Source organism: Zootoca vivipara, chromosome 6 (assembly GCF_965207765.1).
Source record: "Zootoca vivipara chromosome 6, rZooViv2.hap1.1, whole genome shotgun sequence".
Classification (NCBI taxonomy): domain Eukaryota; kingdom Metazoa; phylum Chordata; class Lepidosauria; order Squamata; family Lacertidae; genus Zootoca; species Zootoca vivipara.
The window spans coordinates 81,942,536-81,958,238 of NC_142589.1; the positions used below are offsets into that span (position 1 = coordinate 81,942,536).

Sequence of the window (15,703 nt, forward strand, 5' to 3'; positions counted from 1 at the left end):
CACACTCCAGGCAACACAGGCATCCGGAACGTGCCTGTCTCCGTTTCACACAGACGCCCCCACTGGGTCCTGCATAGACCTGCGCATTGCATCTGCAAAAGCACACGGTTATCATTTCTATCCTGGGTTATCATTGTCGGATTTACGTATAAGCTAAACAAGCTCTAGCTTTGGGTGCCACTCTCTTGGGGGGCCCCCCAAAAAATTAAAGGAAAAAAACCCCTGGCCCTGGGTGCAATCTTGCATGACACCCCAAAATATGTTTTGGAGTGGCACCCCCCCAAAGAATGTATTTGGGGGTTGTGATCCCGTGCGAGTCGCAGGACTTCCGTGAGAGTGCAGCCCCAGAAGATCGAGTCCCATTTTTCGCCTCTCCGTGTTGGCAGACAGGCTTCATAGTGTGGTGTAGTGGTTAAGAGCGGTAGACTCGTAATCTGGGGAACCGGGTTCGCGTCTCCACTCCTCCACATGCAGCTGCTGGGTGACCTTGGGCTAGTCACACTTCTCTGAAGTCTCTCAGCCCCACTCACCTCACAGGGTGTCTGTTGTCGGGGAGGAGGGGAAAGGAGATTGTTAGCCGCTTTGAGACTCCTTAGGGTAGTGATAAAGCGGGATATCAAATCCAAACTCATCTTCTTCTTCATAGCAGCTGGGGCAGCAGGTGTTCTCAATGCTGCCTGCCTGCCCAAAGGTCCCGGTCCCCACACGACTCTCATCCGCTGCAGGACGCCGTGCTCCATTGAGAAAGTGGAGGGCGGGGTAGAAATGCAACGCGTAACTACAGTCGTACCTTGGAAGTCGAGCGGAATCCGTTCCGGAAGTCCGTTCGACTTCCGAAACGTTTGGAAATCGAGGCACGTCTTCCGATTGGCTGCAGGAAGCTACTGCAGCCAATCAGAAGCCGTGGAATGCATATCGGACGTTCGGGTTCCAAAGAACATTTGCAAACATGATAGCCATGTTCAAATATATGAAAGGATGTCATATGGAGGAAGGAGAAAGATTGTTTTCTGCTGCTCCAGAGAAGCGGACACGGAGCAATGGATTCAAACTTCAAGAAAGAAGATTCCACCTAAACATTAGGAAGAACTTCCTGACAGTAAGAGCTGTTCGGCAGTGGAATTTGCTACTAAGGAGTGTGGTGGAGTCTCCTTCTTTGGAGGTCTTTAAGCAGAGGCTTGACAGCCATCTGTCAGGAATGCTTTGATGGTGTATCCTGCTTGGCAGGGGGTTGGACTGGATGGCCCTTGTGGTCTCTTCCAACTCTATGATTCTATGATTCAAACAGGAACACTCACTTCCGGATTTGCAGCGTTCGGGAGCCAAAACGTTTGAGAACTAAGCTGTTCAAAAACCAAGGTACGACTGTACATAAATAACTTCCCATACCCCACATTCCCCATTTTTGTAGTGCTATATATAGCGCAGGGACCCAGGTGGCACTGTGGTTAAACCACTGAGCCTAGGGCTTGCTGATCAGAAGGTCGGCGGTTCGAATCCCTGTGACGGGGTGAGCTCCCGTTGCTCGGTCCCAGCTCCTGCCAACCTAGCAGTTTGAAAGCACGTCAAAATGCAAGTAGATAAATAGGAACCGCTACAGCGGGAAGGTAAATGGCGTTTCCATGTGCTGCTCTGGTTTGCCAGAAGCGGCTTTGTCATGCTGGCCACATGACCTGGAAGCTATACGCCAGCTCCCTCGGCCAATAATGCGAGATGATCGCGCAACCCCAGAGTCGGTCACGACTGGACCTAATGGTCAGGGGTCCCTTTACCTTATATATAGCACAGGAATGCCCCTCCAGAGAGAGTCTCCCATGTGGAGAGGTTTTTTGTTTAGAGAAAAGTGAGGCAGGGGCAACGTGACCCAAGTACAGAAAAATTAGCATGATGTCGAGAAAGCAGGCAGAGAAAAGTTCGCCTCCCTTTCATGCAACACTAGAACTCGTAGACATCCAATGAAGGCAAAAGTGGGAAGGTTCAGGAAGGCTAACAGAAAATCCAGCATGCAGGACATAGTTAATCTGTGGAACTCACTGCCACAAGAGGCAGGGGTGGCTGCCGACTGAGATGGCTTCAAATGAGGGCTGGACAGATTCATGGAGGAGGAGAGGGCTATGGATGGCTACCAGGCTGCTCTGCCTCCGCAATCGGAAGCAGAAATGCTTCTGAATCCCAGTTGCTGGAATCTGCAAAAAGGGACGAGGGCTCTTATGGGGAGAGTCCTGCTTGCAGATTTCCCTTTGGGGCATCTGGTCGGCCACTGTAAAAACAGGATGCTGGAAAAGGCGGGCCATCGGCCTGATCCAGTATGTTCTGACAGCAATAAAGCAGTAACCTTGGGGGAAAGCCGTGCAGAACAACTCATGAAGCAGAACGAACTTTGGACAGCCCAGTATGAATCTAGCTTTTAATATTTAATAGATTATTTTAATGTTCTGTTGGAAGCCGCCCAGAGTGGATGGGGAAAGCCACCCAGATGGGCGGGGTATAAATAATAAACTTATTATTATTATTATTATTATTATTGCCCAGTATGAATCCAGAGTACTGAGCTAGGGTAAAACCAGAAAACACAGTTCTTTCGACTGTAGGTGATTTCAGCAATCTGTTTGTCCTCAAGATTTATTCATTGGTTACTGATTGATTGCAATGATTGCATTTACATCCCATTATTATTATTATTATTATTATTATTATTATTATTATTTATACCCTGCCCATCTGGCTGGGTTTTCCCAGCCAGCCACTCTGGGCGGCTCCCAACAGAATATTAAAAACACGATAAAATATCAAACCTTTAAAATTTCCCTACACAGGGCTGCCTTCAGATGTCTTCTAAAAGTCAGATAATTGTTTCTTTCCTTGATATCTGATGGGAGGGTGTTCCACAGGGCAGGCGCCACCACCGAGAAGGCCCTGTGCCTGGTTCCCTGTAACCTCACTTCTTGCAATCAGGGTGTCATGGGCTTTGAAGACACTCGAACTCAGGACCATAGCTGTCAAGTTTTCCCTTTTCTCGCGAGGAAGCCTATTCAGCATAAGGGAATTTCCCTTTAAAAAAGGGAGAACTTGACAGCTATGCTCAGGACAAAAGGGAGAAATGAGCTAAGAGGAAGGCATGTTTGGCAAACCCTCACTATGACCAAATCCCATCTGGAAACCTATATCCCCACTGTGGAAGGGCGTGTGGATCCAGAACTGGCCTCCACAGTCACTTACAGACTCACTGTTAAGACCGTGTTCATGGAAGACAATCTTACTTGGCTACGAGAGAGAGAGAAGAAGAAGAAGAAGAAGAAGAAGAAGAAGAAGAAGAAGAAGAAGAAGAAGAAGAAGAAGAAGAAGAAGAAGAAGAAGAAGAAGAAGAAGAAGAAGAAGAAGAAGAAGAAGAAGAAGAAGAAGAAGAAGAAGAAGAAGAAGAAGAAGAAGAAGAACCATTTCTGCAGCGCCAAGAGTTCTGCATAGCTCAGAAGCCTGCACCTCTTCCTTTCACTAAAAAGCACAGCTCCAATTAAGGAGCCCAGGTGCTTTGCTGCTCTTGGGCAAAAAAAACCTTCCACAGGTATTCATTCCTCACTCTCCATCCTGTTCCTTTTCTCTCCACCCCTTCCGTCCCTCCATCCCACCAGATTGTTAGCTCCCTCCTTGCCCAGGACTCCCCGCCCTCCCCGCCTATGCCCCGCCCACTCTGGACCAGGAGGCGTGGCTCCCCCCAAATCTGAGATGGGAGGCAGGAGGCTTTTAAAAGAGCCGCTTCAGGGCTTTCTGGGTTTTAATCGGTTCTCCCTCGCGGGGAGGAGGGCGGTCGATTTTTAAGAGCCAGACGCTTCCTCGAGGAGAAGATGCCCTCCTATTTCCTGAGTCCTTTTCAAGAGCTGGATGATGCTCTCTGCAAGGTAAGGTGTGTGTTTGTAGGATGCTGGAATCGTTCTTAACTGCTGGACTTTCCCAGAAGTTCAGGAAAAGTGCTTTTCTGCCCGTTTATTTTTAGCCTTGCAACTTCCCCATGTTGCTTAAGGGTCTGCAAACTCAGTGCCCTTTTTTAGATACCAGGGGGAGAAGGCAGGGAGTACTCTGAAAACTCATTTAAAACAGTGTTTTGTTTTGTTTTGTTTGCTGAGGGACCCTGCCCCTATTTTTATGGAAGCTATCGAAGTGATTTAAGGAAACTGCAGGAAACTTTTTCCCTCTCCAGCTGTAACTTTGCTTGCAAAAATAATAATAAAAATCTCAAATTAGAAAGATACTGGGCCAGATCAACTGGGCCAGACGTCACTCAGCATTGTCTAAGAATGCAAGGATACCCCAAAAGTCTTTTGGTTTACCTGAGTTGCTGGCTTGGTGCATGGATCCCTTTCGGGATCCTGGGATCCCATCTTGATCTGTTATGTATGTCGAAGGAATCCGCTCTCCTCTGTAGAGACTTCCTTGTTGCAGGAGGCAGGCACCACTGAAAAAACTGACCCCATCGCTTTGGGCCTTTATACTGAGGGGATTTTTTTGCTGCAGTTCTTTTTAATCCACCTGTTGTTCTTCATCAAACCCTCTTCCCCTCCTGCCTTGCATTCTCTCCCTCCGCTTTAGGCATCCCAACTTGCAGGGTTCCCTTTGGAACTCCCTGCCTGTTGATATCAGCCAGGTCCCTTCGCTGTCCTCTATTTTTGGGGGGTACCTGCAAAAAACCTTTTTGTTTGGACGAGCCTGCCCAGCTGTTCAGGAAGCCGATGCGTGTTTCAATCTGAATTGTGTGTTTTTATGCCCCGCGAAAGGCAGGGAGAGATTCTGCACTTTGCCTGCAAAATGGAGAGGCAACATGGGGTGTTCTGCACATCATACTGTGCCTGGACTTCATATCCCAGAAGCCCTTGCTGCTGGAGGGCGCCACATTGGCTATGGTGCCTGACCGCATGTGAACTGGGGCAGCAGAGCGGTTGCCAGCACCGTCCTAGGCATCATTCTGCTGTGTTGTGTGGTACTTAGTCCCAGGTCAGGGTGCACAGTTAGATATTGAGAGAGGTTCCCTGTTTGCATCTACCGTCTGCTGTGAGGGCCTTGGACACAGAGATTACCCCTCCTGGTTCTTGCCCGTCGGGTAAACGTGCTGGCCTACCTTACAGGGTTGTTTGTAAGGTAGAGATGGGGAACCCCCAGGGTTCAACATCAATCTTGTTTCCTGCTTAGAACCAAATATTGCATGCAGCTGCATGTATAATTTTGTGTGTTTAGGAAAAATGAGAACCTAGCAGCTTTGGGTTAATGCTCCCAAGTTAGTTAACAGTTTCCCTGAAGGGCAGCTTCTAAGCAAAGGTGTAAGAGCCCCTCTGAGCCTGAAAGAATTGGAGGCCCTTTGGGACATCATTGCCCTGCTTAGTCCTTGATCTGCTTGCAGAAATAAAGAAGTTATGGGTGCGTGCAAGTATTGGGCAATGGCCTGCAACTGGTGGGTTGGGACCCCTTCCTGGGTCATGGCCTGATCCAAGGCGCAATTCTCCAGCAGCCCTACAACCATGCAAATATATGGTAAAAGATTGAGAAATTGGTCCCCAAATACGCATTCAAGGTGGGCACTGCATCTGTAAAATGTTGGGGGTCTGCCGGGTTAGAACACCTGGCTGCAAGTTTGGAAGTGTTTGGTTCAGACTTCAGGGCACTGCTGCTAATGTTGCATACAAAACAACGTCTGCGTTGCAATGAGAGAGAGGGGGAAACGCAAAGTTAAAAACAACAACCACCCCAAACACACCATTTATCTTGTGCCTAATCGAGAGTTCTTAACGTACAGGAAATATTAGCAACATAGGAAGGAAGGGTTTGTGGTTTGGCCTAGCCTGTTGGGGTGCATGGTGGGCTGGAGGTGTTTGTATGTGCTGGTATTCAGAAGAGTGTGGAAATTTCCATCACAATTGGTGGTGACTCTAGGGAGGCATTGCGGTGGAGGGGGGGGTGAGACTCCTGCCTCCTTTTGTTCCCACTGCCCTGTCTGTTTCCCTGGCAACCCGAGTATTGACCTGTAGCATATGGTCCTGGGTTGTGGGATAAAAGCCACTATTCAGAGCAGGATTTGCATCTTGGGGGCATCTGGAGGTACTTGCGGTGGTGGTTTGTACCTGCTGGCCAGAGCAGGGCGATGTCTGCGTCATGGGCCAAAGCGTTTCACACGCCGCATGGGCGCTCACCCCCAATAAGGTGCAAAAAGAGCAAGGAACTGGGTTCCGTCCATGCAGAGAGAGAGAGAGAGATCCCAAAGAAGAACTCGGCTGGATCACAACAAGAGCCTGTCTAGTCCAGCAACCTGTTCTCACAGTTTCCTAGGGGAACTAGGAATCTGGATAGACTGCCTCTGGAGCTGGAGGTTCCATAAGAAGATCAGAAGAGCTGGGCTGCCAGATCAAGCCAATGGCCCATCTAGTCCAGCCTCTCCCTTCCTGCGGCTTTCAGCAACTGGTACCCAGGAGCGTTACTGCCTCTCAATGCAGACGCAGCGCATAGCTAGCGGCCATCAACAGCCCTCTCCTCCTCCAATCCTCTTCTAGAGCCATCCAATCATGTGGTGACCATCCCGACCTCCTGTGGCAGGGAGTTCCATAGTTTAACCATGTTCTGAGTCAAGAAGGGCTCCCTTTTATCTGTCCCAAATCGTCTAACGTTCTAGCCTTGTGAGAGAGGCAGTGGAATACCATTTCGGGGGTGACCAAAACCTCCCAATGCAGTAAGCAAGCAAATTGTTTATCTGGAGGGTTTATTTGGGTGAGGGGTGGGATGGCACACCAACACCCCTCCCCATCCCAGACACAACCTGCGCAGTGCGCCCAGCAATTCTGCTTCCGCTCACGTCATGCTCTAGATCATATTTCCCCAAACTTCGGCCCTCCAGATGTTTTGGACTACAATTCCCATCTTCCCCGACCACTGGTCCTGTTAGCTAGGGATCGTGGGAGTTGTAGGCCAAAACATCTGGAGGGCCACAGTTTGGGGATGCCTGCTCTAGATCGCCCTTCCCGAAGGCCAGGTCCCCTGCAGATCTTTTGGACCACAACCTAAGTAAGGGTTGAAGGGTGAGTAATAAATTCAGCCATCATCATCAGAACTCCCATCAGCCCCAGCCAGCTTGGCTAATAATCAGAGGGGTTGGAAGTTGGAGCTGAGGAAGGCTGTTCTATATTAGAATTTTTCTGGAGGGAAGGGGGCTCTAGATTTTGGCCCAGGGTCTTTTAGCTGTTGATTGCTAATCTGCATGCAGTTGGAAGTCTCCTTGCAGAGATATTATTATTATTATTATTATTAACAACAATAACAACAAAAATAAAAATAAATTATAAATTTTATTTATATCCCGCCAGAACCAGGCTCAGGGCAGCTAACATCAAAATATATAAAACATTAAGACATAACATTCAGCAATCGACTGAAATACAGCCTAAAATCGGATTAAAATCAAAATAAGATCAGATAGCTAACCGCAAGCTATTTGTATGAGCCGGTGAGAAGGGTTAGAGAGGCCACTTATATGCAGGGTCTTGTAAAAGGAGAGGGGTCAGACTGAGCTGTGACCAAAGGCCTGGTGGAACCGCTTCGTCTTGCAGGCCCTGCGGAAAGATGTCAAGCCCTGCAGGGATCTGGTCTCTTGCAACAGAGCGACAGAGCATCCCAGCAGACTGGGGCCAAGGCCGAAAAGGCCCTGGCTCTGGTCGAGGCCAGTCTAACCTCCAATATGTTATTGTTTGCTGACCAAAAGGTCCTCCGCAGAGTATACAGTCATACCTCATGTTGTGTCTGCTTCAGGTGATGTGTTTTTGTGTTGCGTCCTTTGGCAACCCGGAAGTACAGGAACGGGTTACTTCCGGGTTTCATCACACGCGCGTGCGCAGAAGCACTAAATCGCGCCGTGCGCAGACATGGCACTTCAGCTTGCATCAATTCCGTTTTACGGACGGGCCTCCGGAATGGATCCCGTCTATAACACGAGGTTCCACTGCACCAAGAGAGGCGGTCCCGTAGGTACGAGATACACAAATACATATCTGCCTATATAGATATAAACGTAAGGCTGTCATCATGCAGGCCCCATTAGAGGATTTGTAGTGAATCTGCATGAAGAAGATCCCCAGGAGGCCAAGAAAAGCAAGCTTAGCAGTTAAATGGGGCAGGAAGAGGAAGCCCTAGGGAGCTGATATCTGGGAGGGATTGGAGAGGGGTTGATGAGCGGAGCAAGCCCCCAGTACTTCCACTCTCACTAGTCCTCATGCTCACTTCCCTTGCTTGACTGCCAAAACCTGCTAAGGTCCAATTGCATTGCAGAGTGGGAGAAGTAAACGCAAGTAGGACTCTGGGGAGCAGTGTTAGAAGCTCAGGTATATAAGCTAGGTGCCAAATGGCACCTCAAACCTGGGTTACGGCCGCCACAATGGAATCTCTGTTCGCCAGGGGGTTGGGCTAGATGACCCTCAGAGTCTCTTCCAATTCTACATTTCTATGATCTCAACTACATTGCTTGACTGTCACTTTTCACTTGTCTCAGTATGCAAGAAGGAGAAAAACACATGGCAGAAATGGAAATGGAATTAACAATGAAGTAAGGCAGAAGTTTTTAAACTGTGGTCGCCAACCTGGTGCCCAGAAATATAAGAAGATTATTTATACCCTGCCCATCAGGCTGGGTTAACCCAGCCACTCTGGGCAGCTTACATCATTTCTAAAAACATTTTTTAAAAAATCAAGCGTTAAAAACCTCCCGATACAGGACCGCCTTCAGATGTCTTCTAAAAGTTGTGTAGTTCTTTATCTCCTTGACATCTGAAGGGAGGGCGCCACTACCGAGAAGGCCCTCTGCCTGGTTCCCTGTACCTTCGCTTCTCGCAGGGAGGGAACCGCCAGAAGACCAGCAGTTGCAAATTGGACCTGGGGTATTTCGAACACTGCCAGGGAGCGAAACATTAAAATCCCTCTCCTGCCCCTTGGCCACACTGGTTGACAAGAATGACGGGAGCTGATGTCCATCAATATTTGGAGGGTCTCGGGTCGCTCACCCTTGATTTCAAGGCTCCTTCTCTGGGTGCCCTCCTGAGGAGGTGGACCAGCCAGGTGTCAGACGCCCAGCAACCAGATGGAGATCCATTTAGTTAATAGCTTCCTCTGGGGTGAGCTGCCTCCATCCAAGGGATTTGCAGAGGGAGAGTGCGGCTACAAGCTTGCCCCTCGAGAGGGAAACAAGGAGAGGGCTCAGAGCGGCTGGCCTTGGCTTAGACGCCGCCGGATTGCGCAGCTCAAAACAATTAGCCCACGGGGAGGGCGGGTCGGCCTGCAAATCGCTTCCTCCTCGGCGTCACTTGGCGAGAGAGAGCAGCCCTGGTCCCTGGAGGTCAAGCGTTGAAAACAGTAGAACTCTTTGCCTGAAGAGAAGTGTGGAAGTCGTAGTTGCGTTGGGGACTTGCATGGAATTATAGAATCATAGAAAGGTAGGGTTGGAAGGGATACTGAGGGTCATCTAGTCCAGCCCCCTGCAATGCAGGAATCTCAACTAAAGCATCCATGACAGATGGCCATCCAACCTCTGCTTAAAAATCTCCAAGGAAGGAGAGTCCACAACCTCTCAAGGGAGTCCTTTCCATTGTCAAACAGCTCTTACTGCCAGAAAGTTTTTCCTGATACTTAGTTGGATTCTCCTTTCTTGTAACTTGAAACCATGGGTGAGTCCTACCCTCCAGAGCAGGAGAAAACAAGCTTGTTCCCTCTTCTATGTGACAGCCCTTGAGATATTTGAAGATGGCGATCATATCTTCTCTGAGCACAATTCAAAGTGTTGGTGCTGACCTTTAAAGCCCTAAAGGCCTTGGCCCAGTATACCTGAAGGAGCGTCTCCACCCCCATCGTTCAGCCTGGAGCACCAAGGGCCTTCTGGTGGTTCTCTCACTGCGAGAAGCAAAGTTACAGGGAACCAAACAGAGGGCCTTCTGGGTGGTGGTGCCCGCCCTGCGGAACACCCTCCCTTCAGAAGTCAAGGCAATAAGCAACTACCGTATTTTACTTTTAGAAGACATCTGAAGGCAGCCCTGTTTAGGGAAGTTTTTAATGTTTAATGTTGTATTGTGTTTTTAATATTCAGTTGAGAGCTGCCCAGAGTGGCTGGGGAAACCAGATGGGCGGAGTATAAATAATTACATACACACACACACACACACACACACACACACACACACACACACAGCTCCTTCAACCATTCCTCATAAGGCTTGGTTTACAGACCCCCTGATCATCTTGGTCGCCCTCCTCTGCACACCTTCCAGCTTGTCAACATCCTTCTTAAATTCCGGAGCCCAGAACTGGACACAGGACTCCAAGTGTGTTCTGACCAAGGCAGAAGAGAGTGGAATTATTACTTCCCTTGATCTGGACTTCTGTTGATGAAGCCAAGAATAGCATTCACTTTTTTTGCTGCTGTAATTCAGAAGGTCGGCAGTTCGAATCCCGTTGCTCGGTCCCAGCTCCTGCCAACCTAGCAGTTCGAAAGCACGTCAAAGTGCAAGTAGATAAATAGGTACCGCTCCGGCGGGAAGGTAAACGGCGTTTCCGTGCACTGCTCTGATTCGCCAGAAGCGGCTTAGTCGTGCTGGGCACATGACCCGGAAGCTGTACGCCGGCTCCCTCGGCCAGTAAAGCGAGATGAGCACCGCAACCCCAGGGTTGGTCACAACTGGACCTAATGGTCAGGGGTCCCTTTACCTTTTATTACTCCGCTGATTCGGGCTTAGCTCTCCCCAGGGAGGCTAACCTTGTGCCTTCATTACTTGCCTCCAGCTGACAGGTGAAAACCTTCCTTTTTAACCAGGCCTGTGGCTTTTACCATCTATGGCCTTTTAGAGTGAGTGGGATGTCTTAATTCCTGCATTGCAGGGGGTTGGCCTAGATGACCCTTGAGGACTCTTCCAACTCTACAATCCTATTATTCTCTCTCTCTCTCTCTCTCTCTCTCTCTCTCTCTCTCTCTCTCTCTCTCTCTCTCTCTCTCTCTCTCTCTCTCTCTGTCTCCCCTGGCTTTAATGTGTAAGTTATGTATATGTTTTCCATTTTTCTGTACATCGCTTTGAGTTGCCTGTGGCAAAAAACAACAACACAAAAAACCACATTGACTGATAAATTAAATGCTCATAATATTCCCCCTTCCCCCAATCCCCTTTTTCATAGACATTTCTGAGCCTGAACCTGAATGAGGATGACAGCAGCCCAGATGCCAGGCGTTTCCTCCGCTTCCAGCGCACCTTCTCGGCCTGCCCCATCGCCCTCTCGGCTTCCGGCTTCGAAGCAACCGGCTCAGCGGTGCACCCGGGCGACACCGTCACTCCCCATGCCGCCACAGCCGGCCTGAGCGACCCGGCGTGGCCCCTCCAGCAGCTGTGGGGCCGGGACTCGGAGCTGCCGGCCACCTCCCTTCAGCGCATCCCCTTCCGGGCGGACCGCTCAGCCAGCCTGATCGAGAGCTGCCACGGTGACGCCAAACCGGCCTCTTCCCGCTACAAGACGGAGCTCTGCCGCACCTTTGAGGAGAGCGGCACCTGCAAGTACGGGGCCAAGTGCCAATTTGCCCATGGCGCAGCTGAGCTGCGGGGGCTCAGCCGCCACCCCAAGTACAAAACGGAGCCTTGCCGCACATTTCACACCTCGGGCATCTGCCCTTATGGCGCCCGCTGCCACTTCATCCACAACGCGGAGGAGCGCCGCCTGCCGCCCCCGCGGGCGCCCAACCCCCTGCCGACCCGCCACTGCCCCGCCGCGGACCCCCTGCCTCCGCTCACCCTGCACGGACCCCGCCTTCCGGAGACCTCCTTCCCTTGCGACGCCCTGAGCCAGCCGACTCTCGCCTGCCCCCTCCGCGCCACCGGGGCCAGTGGAGCCGCTCGGGGGTCCTTGCCCTGCCCCTTCACTTTCCCGGCCCTACTGACGCTGCAGAAGAGCCTTTCTGCTGACTCCCTCTCCGACCAGGAAGACTCTGGGAGCTCGGGGGGCAGCAGCGGGTCAGAATCCCCAGGGCTGGGCCTGCTGGGCCGCCGGCTGCCCATCTTCAGCCAGATCTCCGTCTCCGACGACTGAACTGAGGCACGGAGAGAAAGATGCGAGATTTCCCTTGTTCCCCCCTCCCCCTGCACCCAGAGAGAGCAGGAGGCAACTAGGAACCACTGCTCTTTGCGTGTGGATGCCCACCTGACTTTGTGCCTCTGCTTAAACAGGTTTGCTAGGTTTCCACACCGATTCAAAAACCTCATCAACCTCTTTATCCAGAGGCAAGTGTGTGTGTGTTTGTATGCTTTGGGGCGGAGTGTGTGTGTGTCTTTCTCAGACCACTTCCAGCACTCTTAAAAATGGTCTGGTTTATCTAGATATCCCGGAGTTGTTTGGGAAGACTCTTTTTTTTATAATGTTGTCGATGATTTGATTTTTGTTTTGTTTTGTTAAAAAAATGGACGTTTCTCAAGCGATGGACTGAGATGAACAACCTCTGCGCTATTGCTGACTTTCTCTGCTGGAGGGAGGGATCGAGGAAATTATATGCAGAGTGAGAAGGAAGTGGAGCCACGAGAACAGATGATGTCCTGCTTGCTGCGATAGTTTTACAGAGTGGCCAGGGACCTGTGGAGCAAGTCTTGGAGCAATACTGACTCCATGGAATGTGGAGAGGTTTTTTTTGAGGCATTGTTTTCCGCTGGGCTACTCACATTTTCTCAGGGTCACCTTCCCCAACCTGGTGCCCGTGGTTTGGACTACAGCTCCCATTCTCTGCAGTCATCATTGCACATGGCTGGGAGTTGTAGCCCAAAACCTCTAGCGTGGGCACCAAGTTGGGGGAATTTGGTTAGGGCCTTGGCAAAAACAAAAAAAATAGATTATTGTGACCCGTGAATTCTTGGGTTCTGTCTCTGACTTCAAAAGATTTGCAGAACTTTATTTCGATACCGTTGGGATGTATTCAACCAAATCCTACACAGAGTAGACTGGCATTCAGGGACCTAAGTCGGCCATGTTCCTTATCTCCAGTGGGTCTCCGCTGTGTAGCGCTAGCATTGGATACGACCCTGAATGTTAGCTCCCGTCTCCATGGAGAAGGGGCCGAGGAATCTGTAGCGACTCGTGCTTTTTGAAGTTGCAATATTGAAAACCTTAATTTTGGCGGTTGCTCCCCCCCCCCGCAAAAAAAAAGCCTTAAGCATGGACTTTCCTTTATTGTGTGGTTTCAGCTGAGGATCTGGCAGCATGTAAAAAGGAAAAAGCCAAGAACTTTCCGTCTACGGGCAGGAAAGCTCGAGGGTGAAACTGACAGAACGAAAAACTGACAAATACTCGCCTGCTAAGATCTCTCTCTCTCTCTGCTGAGGGAGTGGGAGAAATGGGGGAGAAAACATCGAAAACTGACCAGAGGCTGAAAGCATTTTTAATTTTTAAGGGAGCGGTGACACATTGGAATTGGAACTCTCCCAACAAATTTGGGCGCTCAGAGGAAAGAATGTTGGATGTTTCTGAATGTCTGGGAGATCATTTGGCCGGCTGAGGCTGGCTGAGTGAGGAAGAAGGCCGGGTGGGTGGGGAGAAGAGATTGTGTTAACGGCGGGTTTTCGCATTTTCTCAGGCCAAACACCCAAGTGCTTCTTAATTTATTTATTTTTGCAGGGCAGGTTGGGAGGAAGATGAGTTGGGTCCAAGGGTGGCAACTGCAACTGGGATGCCACAGGTCAGATGGCGTTTTCCCATCAGCCCTTGCAGGGTCTGATGGAAGATGTTGTCCCAAACATCTGGAGGGACCCCAGATTGCCTCTTGGGCTGAACACGGCCGTCCGGTTTTTGCAACGGAAATAGCTGCCCCTCACATTCTTCTTTCTATGGCAAGCGTGTGGCTTGTTTGGAAACTCTCGGCCGCACAAGTATGCCAACCCCCTCCTGCTTCAAGCTGGTTTTTGGGTCTCTCGAGCATCAGCTGATAAAAAGATATAGAAAACAGTTGTGTGGAGACTCAAAAATGGGTTGAGAGGGTTCCCCTTTATGCCGTCGCCCTCAATGCAAACAGCAGAGCCCTGCTAAAAACTAATTTTCCCTGGGAAAGTGGGTTGAGGTCCGTCTTTTGAAACTGCCTTCAAGTCTCCAAGGTTGAGGGGGGAGAGACGGGGGGGGGCTTGTCTGTCTCCTGCATTAATTTGGCGCTCATCCCCTTATTGCGCAGCCGGTCTTCATAAAGAGCCAGACCACCTGTGCCCCCAAACAGGCTCTTCACAATAATGCTTCTATAGTGGGGACAAGATTAGCCCCCAAGTGTGTGTGTGTGTGTGTGTGTGGTTTTTAAAAAAGATATTCTCTTCAGTTTTTTTGAAGAAAGTGGTGATATTTCCCCCACAGGGACAACGACTTCTTTTTTCCTTTAAAATATAAGGGGAGATTTTAGGATTATGTTGCATTTATCAGGAGGAAAGGAAGGGTTTCCATTCTCAAATTCCCTTTTAAGATCTATTTGTGCGTGAGTGAGGGGTCTCATAATTTGGGGGGGAGATGGAGGGGGAATTGCACCTCTCGTAACCAAGCTAATATTTTTGTGCATTTGCTCACCGGAGAACAATCCTTAAATCTCGTGCTGGTTTTGCAGCTCATTCTTCCAAGGAATGTTTGATGTGGGGAAGCACAGGAACACACCGTGTTGCCTGAGATTGTGGGCGATTCCTACCTACACAAGTTCTGTGTATGGAGAAAGCGTATTGGGAGATAAACTGTCTCCAGGGAGTGGAAGTCCGGGATAGAGAACCTCAAGGCAGCTCTGCAAAACTCCACCCTGAATCCTTAATATATTGTAAGCTATTTATTGCATCCTTTAAAAATATATATATGAACGTTATTTCTGATATTTGGAACCAAATATTTTTTTTCTCCTTTTTATAGAAGTGCATAAAAGGTTCTTAGTTTATCTGCTAACTTTGAAAATCGAAAAAGCCAACGTCTGCCTTAATTTGGTGTGTGTCGGGGGAATATTCAGTATTATTAACTTATTGCTTGTTTTTGTCTTTTTATTTATAGAGTTGTCTCTCTTTCCCCTTTCGTTAACGGGTTTCTGTGTTAATCAGAACGACTTTTTAAATGGATGCATCTGCATTTCCGGTTTCATCCTGTCGTAATAAAGTCTGTCTAATTTTAAACTCTCTCATCTTGATTTTTTTTAAAATAAAACCCCTACTCTGAGCCTGCTAGAACCTCCTAGGGTGCTCAGGCAGACTGGAAAACCCAGAGTGAAGGTAAATGTGGATGAACTTTGAGTTCCACGTACATTGATAAAATATTTTCTACGTTTTTAGCTTTTCTTCTTATTTAGCTGCATCTTATTTGCAAAGCCGCCTTGAGTCTGGGCTAAGCTTAAAGGCGGGATAGTAACGTATACGATAATGAATTAAGAAGTATCAACATTCTTTGATCAAATCCAAGCCTGTGAGTTAGGTCTCGTGCAAGGCGAGCATCTCACCTGCGGAGAATCTGTGCGACACGCCCCCCCCCCAAACCCCTCTTTTTCTGTGCGTTTTCTCCAGGCCTGGCCGGCTGCTTCTTTGAATCCATAACAGATGTTCGGGGGTTTCTAGCGGGTTTTCCCAGCGATCCATCTTCCTCCCCTGCCCTCCCTCCCTTTTTTGCGAGAACAAAAGGCATGCTTGTTTTATTTTATTTTTAAAGAAAGAATCGCCGC

At 49.4% G+C, this 15,703-nt stretch overlaps 1 protein-coding gene across 1 annotated transcript; it reads left to right on the top strand.

Annotated features, from left to right (window-relative positions):
• The first annotated feature begins 3,453 nt into the window (after positions 1-3,453).
• LOC118086582 (mRNA decay activator protein ZFP36L2-B-like) lies at positions 3,454-15,246 on the top strand. Its single transcript, XM_035118379.3, has 2 exons — positions 3,454-3,896; positions 11,182-15,246. The coding sequence occupies exons 1-2, from the start codon at positions 3,843-3,845 to the stop codon at positions 12,082-12,084; spliced, it is 957 nt and encodes a 318-aa protein (XP_034974270.3). The 5' UTR covers positions 3,454-3,842; the 3' UTR covers positions 12,085-15,246.
• The last annotated feature ends 457 nt before the right edge of the window (positions 15,247-15,703 follow it).